General features: G+C 40.4%; 1 protein-coding gene across 1 annotated transcript in view; it reads left to right on the plus strand.

Moving 5' to 3' along the window:
* Nucleotides 1-10,045, plus strand: part of GUCY2F (guanylate cyclase 2F, retinal) — a 133,226-nt gene extending 123,181 nt beyond the window's left edge. The window contains 2 exon segments of the mRNA XM_028523405.2: nt 9,774-9,862; nt 9,952-10,045. Of these exon segments, the coding sequence (XP_028379206.2) occupies nt 9,774-9,862; nt 9,952-10,045 (183 nt within the window).
* Nucleotides 10,046-10,310: the final 265 nt, after the last annotated feature.

Here is a 10,310-nt window from a genome sequence, read left to right on the forward strand (position 1 = left end):
TTTAGTCTGTGTAGGTCTTTTGTTCTGAGGTGGGTCTCCTGTAGGCAGCATATATATGGGTCATGTTTTCTTATCCAATCAGCTATTCTATGTCTTTTGATTGGAGCATATAATCTGTTCATGCTTAAGGTTATTACTGATAGGTACTTATTCATTGCCATTTTTCGTAGCTGTGTTCCTTTCTCTCTCTCTCTCTCTCTCTCTCTCTCTCTCTCTCTCTCTCTCTCTCTCTCTCCCCCTCTCTCTCTCTCCCTCTCTCTCTCTCTCTCTCGCGTCTCTGCCTCCCTCTCTCTCTCTCTCCCTCTCTCTCTCTCTCTCTCCCTCTCTCTCTCTCTCTCTCTCATGTGTGTTCCTTTCTTTCCTTAAAGCAGCCCCTTTAGCATCTCTTGCAGAGATGGTTTGGTGGAGGTGTGTTCTTTTAGACTTCTTTTGTTAGGGAAGTTTCATATTTGGCCTTCTATCTTGATTGAGAACTTTTCTGGGTAAAGTAGCGTTGGTCGCAAGCCTCTGGTTCTCCTTACTTTGAATAGTTCTTGCCATTCTCTTCTGGCTTAGACCTTTTCCATTGAGAGGTCAGCTGCTAACCTTGTTGGAGCTCTTTTGTATGTTATTTCCTGTTTCTCCCTTGCTGCTTTATGATTCTCTTTGTCTTGGAATTTTGTCTTTTTAATTATGATGTGTGTTGAAGTGGGCCGTGTTGGGTTCCGCTTGATTGGCATTCTCTGTATTTCCTGGATTTGTGTGACTTTGTCTCTTATCAAATTAGGGAAATTTCCCTTCATTGCTTTTTCAAATAGGTTTCCTATTCCTTGCTCTTTTTCTTCTCCTTCTGGTATTCCTATTCTATGGATGTTACTGTTTTCATATTTTCTTACATTTCCCTTAACCCCTCTTCATTCTTCCTGAGCCTCTTTTCCTTTTCTTGCTTGTTTTGGGTGTTTTTTCCTTTCCTTCCTGCAGCTTGCTGATCCAATCTTCCACTTCATCAATCTGGCTTTTGATTTTTTCTACTCAGTTATTCAGTTCAGAAATTGTATTCTTCATTTCTTTTTGGCCCTAGTTGATAGTTTCTATTTTCTTTTTCATGTTGATATGGTTTGCAGTGAGTTCATTGTTGTTTCCCTGTTGTTTCTGGTAATTCATTGTGAGCTCATTGAACTTCCTGATAACCATTGCTTTTTACTCAATATCTGATAGTTGAGTTGCCTCTATTTCATTTAGCATTATTTCTGAGGCTTCCTCCTTTTCTTTCATTTGGGGATTGTTTCTTTGCCTTCCCATTGTTTGTGAGACTCTTCTTGTTAGCCTCAGCTTCTTAAATTAGTTTGTTCTGACTCCCTAAGTTTGTCGTGTGAACTTCTATGGTAGAAGACCTCTGATATTCAGTGGTGCAGTCTCCTTGATTTTCCAAGCTCAATTGTCTTGGGCTGTCATTTATGTTGGCTCTGAGTATGTCTTTTGGTTTTGATTGCTTTGGGGGCTTTCTTTGGTGGGTCCTTCCTACCCTACAGTCAACTGAGGTTCACTCTGTCCACCACCTTTTGTATTTTGTTGTGCTGGTGAGGGCATGTTGTGTTGACGCTGGTTCTTCCAGGTGTATAAGGCTTTGAGGATTCTTTCTTGCTCTTGTTCAGTTGTTTGTACTGGGTAGTTTCTCTACTATTTAGTTGTATTTACAGATAGGTCCTGGATTGAGGTTTGTGTGGTTTCCACTCCCTCCTTTACCTTCTTCTGTTGTTATCTATTGATGTTCTTTTGTTGTTGGGTTTCTTCTTCCAGTGGGTATCCTGATGTTTATCACTTCCACTTACCCTGTTTTGTGATCCATTGGAGGGGGATGGCCAAATGGTTTAAGACAGCAAGAGAGTATTCTATGGTATTTATAGTAGCAGCCAGTGGAGAAGAGATAGGAGATCCTTTGACTATGTATAGTGTTAACCGTGATCTTCCACCCAACTAGCCACTTTTTAGAAAGGATGGAATGAAGATAAGACTCTTGTTGGGGAGGGAAGGGTTGTGAATTGGATCTAGAAAGCAGTGAGGTTGTTAGAGGTCAGATTCTGAGGTAAGGTGAGAGTAAAGAATAGTAAATAGGTGTAGTGTGTGAGAGAATGGAGTTGACTGCTACAATAATAGAGTTTAGGGAACCATGAAGTGGACTAAGATCTGAGAGAGGTGCTTTGAAGTATTTATAATTGTATGGAACAGCTATTATATTTACAGTAATATTTGAACAACAATCATATAACAGAATGTATATGATCTGGATAACAAGAATAGGGAGCATAGGACCTTGAGTAGTGTGGTAATAGGACATGAGTGAAGTGAGGGACAGTAAATTAGTAATACAGTATGAAAGAGAGAACAGGGAAAACCTTTCAAATGATACAATATAGCCAGCCAAGCAAGGAAGACTATACAAAAAGTAGAGGAACACAAAAATACTATTAAAATAGAAGATGTAAGAATAGTGAAAAAAATACAAGTATGCAATAACTTGCAGGTTCTCTGTAATAGCAAAGTGAAATTTGTCACCCTGTCTCAGCTGTTTGGATGCCCCCTCTTTGGGTCTAACTTTGGTCTTTTTACAGTTCCAATTTTTTTTGTCTCACTTGTGGGTATTAAAAAAAAAGCAGAAGGAAGGAAGAAGAGATAAAAATGGAGAGAAAGGAAGAGTGAATAAAACAAGAAAGGAAAGAGAGGAAAAAGGAATTGAAAGATAAAAAATAATACAAATTAAAAAATTACTTTAAAAAAAGTAATGTTGGTTTCAAATTGGCCAAACTGGTTTTTTTTTGGTCTTGGTGGCTGCAGCAGGCTAAGGGGCAATTGGTAAGGCTTTTCTCCCTTCCTGATCTGCACTCAGTCAGCCTGACGCACACTCTCCCTAGAGCCAGTCTGGAGCCTCTCTGGGTGCCTTGGGTATAGGATCCAAGCGTTCCTGAGAACACACTTTCCCCAGGTTATGGCTGTGGTCTGGGGTGCGGGCACGCACATGCTTAGCCAGGCTGCCTGGGTTTCACAGGTTCAGGCACGCACCCTTCCCACTGCTATGGGGGTGTGTAGGGCCTTCTATGAAACCTCAGGATCACTACCTGGCTGGGTGGGGAGTAGGCTGAAGGAATTGCTGCAGGACAACTCCCCAAACAATGTCTCTCTTTTCACTTTTCCTTTTTAAGAATTTCCTCCTACTCAAGCCTGCTGCTCTGTACAGTGGCCTGGCTTTTTGCCAGCCTATTCTCCAGCACAGCCAATTCTCCAGCCAGACCGGGGACTATAAGGGTCAGGGCCCAGCCCTGTGCACCTCTCAACTCGCCCCAATGGATGTCCACAGACTCCGTGGGTGCTCGCAGCCCCTGTGTGTTTGCTACTTATTCCTCATTCCTCTCACTGCGACTTTGAGCAACCAGGTCTCTCCAGGTGCTTCTTAAATCTTGTTTGGCTGGGGAGGGAGCAATTGAGCCATCTCTCTCCTAAGGACCCTGTGGCAGACCTGGTGCACGTGGGGACTGGGGCTGCAGCTGCCCTAGTCCCCACACTGGTCCCTGGGACCTTATTGTCCAGAAGCACTCTCCTTACCATCTGGTTTTTCAGTGTTCACTACAATTTTTGGTCTCTTATTTTCATATATGCTGGGGTACTGTTGGCTGTTGCTCTGTTCCTTCGTAGATCGGCTAGGATTTTCTCCTGTGTGTAGGGGGAAGTGGAATCTGCTCGCTCCTACCTTGTCACCATCTTCCTCCTCTAGTTTTTTTTTTTTAATTTAAATTATTTTATTGTTGTTCAATTACAGTTGTCCACATTTTTCCCCACCCCTCTAACCCACCCCTTCCAAACCCATCTCCCTTCTTTGCTTCCACCCTTCCCCTTGATTTTGTTCATGGGTCCTTTATAGTAGTTCCTGAAAACCATTCTCCCCACTGTCCCCTCCCACCTCCCCTCTGGCTATTGTTCCACCATTCTTAATTTCAATGACTCTGGTTATATTTTGTTTGCTTTTTTCTTTTGTTGATTATGTTCCAGTTACATGTGAGATCATATGGTATTTGTCCCTCACCACCTGGCTTATTTCACTTAACATAATGCTCTCTAGTTTCATCCATGCTGTTGCAAAGGGTGGGAGCTCCTTCATTCTTTCTGATGCATAGAATTCCATTGTGTAAATGTACCATAGATTTTTGATCCACTCATTTGATGATGGGCACCTAGGCTGCTTCCAGCACTTGGCTATTGTAAATTGTGCTGCTATGAACATTGGGGTGCATAGGTTCTTTTGTATTGGTGTTTCAGGGCTCTTAGGGTATAATCCCAGCAGTGGAATTGCTGTCTCAAAAGGCAGTTCCATGTTTAACTTTCTGAAGAAATTCCATACTGTTTTCCACAGTGGCTGCACCAGTCTGCATTCCCACCAACAGTGTACTAGGGTTCCCTTTTCTCCACATCGTTTCCAACACTTCTTTGTTGATTTGCTTGTGTTGGCCATTCTGACAGGTGTGAAGTGGTATCTCATTGTGGTTTTAATTAGCATCTCTCTGATGGCTAGTGATGCTGAACATTTTTTCATGTGTCTCTAGGCTCTCTGCATGTCCTCCTTGGAGAAGTGTCTGTTGGAGTCTTTTGCCCATTTTTTAATTTTTTTTTTTGTCTTCCTGGAGTGGAGCCATGTGAGTTCTTTATATATTTTGGAGATGATACCCTTGTCTGAAGTATCACTGGAAAATCTGTTTTCCCATGTGGTTGGCTCTCCTTTCATTTTAATGCTTTTTTTTTGAACCATGTAGAAGCTTTTTAATTTGATGAGGTTCCATTTGTTTATTCTTTCCTTTATGTCTCTTGCTTTAGGGGACAGTTTTTTTTTTTTTAAATTACTGCTTCAGTTTCATTAGTTGTAATTTGTTTATTCAGGTTTTTGTACTCTTTTTGTTCAGTTTTGAAAGATTGCATGTTCCTAGGAATTTATCCATTTCATCAAGATTTGTCCAATGTATTTGCATATAGTGGTTTGCAATATATTCTTACATTGTTCCATATTTCTTTGGTGTGAGTTGTTACCTCTCCTCTTTCATTTCTGACTGTATTTGTTTGGGTTCTCTCTCTCTCTCTCTCTCAGTGTGGTTAAAGGTTTGTCAATTTTGTGTATCTTTTCAAAGAACTACCTCTCAGTTTCATTGATTTTTTTGTATTATTTTTAGACTGTCTTCCTTTTGTATCTGCTCTGATCTTTGGTATTTCTTTTTCTACTCAATTTGGGCTTTGTTGTTTAAGTGTAAAGTTAGAATGCTTATTTCAGAGTTTCCTTATTTTCTGAGGTAGGCCTCTAATGCTATGAATTTTCCTTCCAGCACTGATTTTGCTGTATCTCATTAATTTTGGCTTGTCTTCTCCTTTTCATTTCTTTCAAGGTATCCTTTGATTTCTTTCTTGATTTCATTGTTAACCTATTTATAGTTCAGTAACATGTTATTTAGCCTCCATATCTTTGTGTGTTTTTCAATGTCCTTCTTGTGATTGATTTCTAGTTTTATACCATTGTGGTCAGAGAAGATGCTTGATATGATTTCAATCTTCTTAAATTTATTGAGACTTGTTTTATGGCCTAACATATTTTATCCTATTAAATGTTCCATGTGCACTTGAAAAGAATGTATATTCTGCTGCTATGGAGTGAAATGCTCTGAAGATATCAATTAAATACACCTGATTTAGTGTGTCATTTAAGACTGCCATTTCCTTCTTCATATTTTGTCTGGAATGTATATCCATTGATGTCAATGGGTTGTTAAAATTTCCTACTATGACTGTATTACTGTCTATCCTCCCTTTATGTCAATCAAGATTTGCTTTATATTTTTGGGTGCTCCTATGTTGGGTGCATAAATGTTTATAAGGGTCATATCCTCTTGTTGGGTTAACCCCTTTATCATTATGTAGTGTCCTTCTTTATCTTGCTATAGCCTTTGTTTCAAAGTCTATTTTGGGAGCTCCCTTGTACATAATGAACTGTCTTTTACAGCTTTTATGATTCCATTTTTGTCCTTGATCTTTGCTATTTTAATTATTATGTATCTTGTTGTGGGTGTCTTTTGGTTCATCTTGATTGGGACTCTCTGCACTTCCTGGAATTGTGTGTCTTTTTCCTTTACCAAGTTATGGAATTTTTTGGTCATTATTTCTTCAAATAGGTTTTCAATCCCTTGCTCTCTCTCTTCTCTTTCTGGTACTCCTCTGATACAGATGTTATTATGCTTCATGTTTTCCCAATGGTCTCTTAAAGTATCCTCATTGATTTTTTTTCTTTTTACTGCTTTGATTGGGTGTTTTTTCTACCTTCTCTTCCAAATTGCTGATTCAATCTTTTGCTTTATCCAACCTACTGTTTTTTCCTTCCAGTGTATTCTTCATTTCAAATATTATATTCTTCATCCTAATTGCTTCCTTTTAATGTTTTTTTTATGTCCTTTTTCATGCTGTTGAGCATCTTTTTAACCATTACTTTAAATGACTTGCCTCCATTTCATTTAGCTTTTTTTTTTCCTGGAGATTTCTTCTGTTTTTTAAATTTGTGTCCCTTTTTTGGTCCCCTCATGTTGACTGTCTCTTTGTGTTTGTTTCTATGTATTAAATAAATTTGCTATGATTTCCATTCTTCATGGGGTGACTTCATGTAGTAGGTTTCCTCTGGGGTCCAGTGGTACAGTCTCCTTGACCTCCTGAGCTGGGTACTCCAGGAATGACCTTTGTGTGGGTTATGTGGGCCCTCCTGTTGTAATTGAGTCTTGATTTCTATTAGCCCCTTCTTGCATGAGACTGACCCTCAGTCTGGCTGACTGTGAGGCTCAATCCTGATCATGGCATGTATACTGCTGTGCAGATATTGAGCACAAAAAATGGATTTGGTGCCTGCTAACTGCTAACTGCTTTGGTGCCCTTTGGATATTCTGCTTTTGAAGCTTATTGGATCCTGCTCTAATGTTTTCTGAAGCTGGCCACTGAATGTATTGGTTCTGGCCCTCTTAGGTACAGTTGAATGTAAGGCACTGCCTGTGTCTTGCCCTTAGTAACCTGTTTGGAGCTACAAGTGATCTACCATTTGTGGTTGTCTCTGTTGGGTCTGGATGTACACAGAAAGGACCAAACTGCACACCAAGGCTGGCTTTTACCAACATTAGGCCTGGTGCAGGTCAGCAAAAGTCCCAAGGCACCCGAGGTAATCTGCTTTCACCTGCCTTCTTCTGCCAGTTGTCTGTTAGACTCAGTCATCAAAAGAGCCTCTGGTGTACTCTTCAGCATAGCATTAGCTTGACAGGGTGGAGCAAGTGGTAGTTCAGAGGGTGGATTATTGCTTTCCCACAGCCTGATTATGCATTGAGGGGAGTGTGCTATCCTAGAAAGATGGCCTCTGCTGGAAAAATATGGGAAAATGACTCAGTACAGGGTTCCTGGTGGCTGTTCCTTCAGCTCTCTCTCCAGAGCCACAGACCACAGTCTGTCCTCATGCAACTCTAGCCTGCTTTTCCCTTCTTCCATAGACACTCAAGGTGAGTTATTATGAATAAAACTTTGTGTGTTGGCTTTTAAGAGTGTGCCTGTGTCCTAGCAGCTCTCTGCCTCCCCCTGGAAGACAGAAACTTAACTGCTTTTCATAGCCAGATGTTATGCGGGTGCCTCTTCTTGGCTCTGGTGCTCTGGACTGTGGAGCCAGGCATGGGGTTAGGCCCCGTGCTTCTCAGGGGGAACTCTCTACAGCTGAGATACCCCTCTGGAACTTCAGCTGTAGCCTGTGGAAGCAAGGCCAGCCTTTTTCATATCTCCATCCTTCCTACCCATCTCCATGTGGCTTCTGTAAATTATTTGTTATAAATCTTCTCTTCTCCTAGTCTTCAGCTGGTTATTCAGGTTGATTGTTGCATATTTTAGTTACAATTCCAGTTTGGTCCTGGGATAATATGAATGAAACTTCTACTTAATTCACTGCCATCATGGATCCTTCCCCTCCCCCCTGTATGCTTAGATTTAGAAGGTTGCCCATGTCTATTACACACCCATTTTCTTTTGAAACTATTATTTTGTCATCCCAGTGTTTCCCAGGACTCACTAAAATATCTGGACAATCCTGGCATCTGCAAATCTCCCTAGGGGATTGACATGCAACCTTGAGAGCTTGTAGACCTCAAGACAGTCAAATATAACTGGGATTTGGGGTCCTCAATTTTGAGCTTTAAGAGTATGTTTTATGAAAATGAGGTCCTATGATATCTTGAGTATACCAAGTGCTCAAGAATTGAGAGCTCTAGTTAATGGAACAGTCTGATTATTTACTGAGCAACTGTTTTGTACAAAACACTGTACTATATACTGCAAGGAAAAAGATCTTAAGAAGCAGAAGATCTGGGCTTGTGTTTAGAGCCTAAGACATGGCCTGATTGTTGTTTTTATCTAAGTACACTGAAGTCTTTAAGGACAAAGCCATGTCTATATTCCCAGCCCTGGTACAGTGAGGATGGAATAATTGTAAGAATGAGTGATATAACAATATTTTCAAGTTGTTCACCTCTTCTGAAAACAGAGTAGCCTCAAACAGTACAATTATTTAAGGTTTAGGCTGATTGTCAGATAATGGTGGTTGGGCTGTTGTGGTATTCTCTTTCTACTTGCTTGATGGAGGGCCTGTTCAGAACCTTCAACCAAATAATTGCAAAATGCATTAAGATTATCCAATTAAATGTGCTAATTATTACTATAGTTATTGTTATTATTGTTAAAGAGTATGTATATGTGATATAAAAATAGAGAGCAATGGATTTGATATTTAAAGGGAGTAAATCTAATTTGAATTTCTAAGTTAAACAATTTGGAATTGTTTCTAATGAGATCTGCTGAAAGTAAGACCATATTTCAGATTAAATAGTTGGAAACACATCCCATTTCTTTCCTGTTGTAATGAACACATTTTTTTTTGTCATGGATTGGAAGAAAGTAGAGGATGGACAAAAGAGTTTTGGAAGGAGGAGAGAGAAAGTCATTGAGAGGAGGGTTTATTGTAAAAAAGGGAGGACAGAGCAGAGGCTGAAAATTTGGCTCCTCTGAGGTCACCACTCAGGCTCTGGGATGGACAATTTGATTTTATACTCCCTTTCTCTTCTCAGACCTATGGTTCTTGACAGCCAAGTACCTGGGCTATAGGTGGAGGCCTCTCTGGGGTCTCTCTCTACCTGTAAGAATCTGCTGGAAAGATGAAACGAACATTGCAGAAATGTAGAATTCTCAAAGCAGCCAGGATACCCTGGGCTTAAAAACAAAGTTGTACAGCTTGCCTTCCATTTCTATTCCTTTTGGGAGTGGGGTTTATGGGAGTTGTTAGATGGCAGGGTGTTGGGGGAAAGGAGACTCTGAATGTATTTATTCTAGATACAAAAGACAGTGTATTGCCTAATGTCAAAAGTCAGGGTAAAAATGAGAAACAAAATATTCAATTGAGCATCCAGATGTTTACTTGTTATGAAGATATAGCTGCATGGCAAAGGGTAAACAAAACATCTGGATGACAGCTTGACATGGTGTTCACTTTTCATCTGGCTGCTGTGGCATCTTATGGAGATTTCCTCGAGTATATATAGAAAGCAAGCCTTGTAGGAAGGAAAATTCCAAGAAGTAATGACAAAGGGAAAGCAGAGGCAATTTCTGGGCCAAACTGAATGCTTGTACCCTATTGATCAGAAGAACTTCTTTAGGATTATAATATATTTAAGATTTTTCATATCTTCTATAATAAGGTCAAAGGAACAGAAGAGACCTGTAGGTTGACTAGAAAAAAGGCTTCACAAAGCCCCCTTCTGTGCCCCACACCAGTAGGCAAAGATGGGTAAGTGGAGTTCATACTTTATTAGAGTCTTCTTATGTCCTGCTCTGCCACACTCTCTTCACTATTTTTGTGTCTCTCCTCCCCTACAGGTGAGTGGGCCATGGCCTGTACTCAGTAGAGATTGCAGCCTTCCAAAGAAGAAAAGCAGAAAAGCAGCTTGGTGAGAAACAAGCCATAAGTTAATGACCAGAGGAAAACAGAGCACAGGCCAAATTTTCAAAGCTGGGGCTCCCTTTGGCATGAGTGCCATTCTCAGCTGACACTCTGTTGGAAGAGTGTGATGGAATTGGTGAATTTCCAAGCTTGAATGAGATATGCAAAAACCTTGTGAGAAGGATTGTTGCAGAGTGAACTGCATCTAAGGGAGGTCAACTTCCCAGGCCTGGGAGACGCCCTTGCTTCCTGCACTGATAACACATTTGAATGTTAATAGTCTGGGCTTGATATT

This window comes from Phyllostomus discolor, chromosome X (genome assembly GCF_004126475.2).
Source record: "Phyllostomus discolor isolate MPI-MPIP mPhyDis1 chromosome X, mPhyDis1.pri.v3, whole genome shotgun sequence".
Lineage (NCBI taxonomy): Eukaryota > Metazoa > Chordata > Mammalia > Chiroptera > Phyllostomidae > Phyllostomus > Phyllostomus discolor.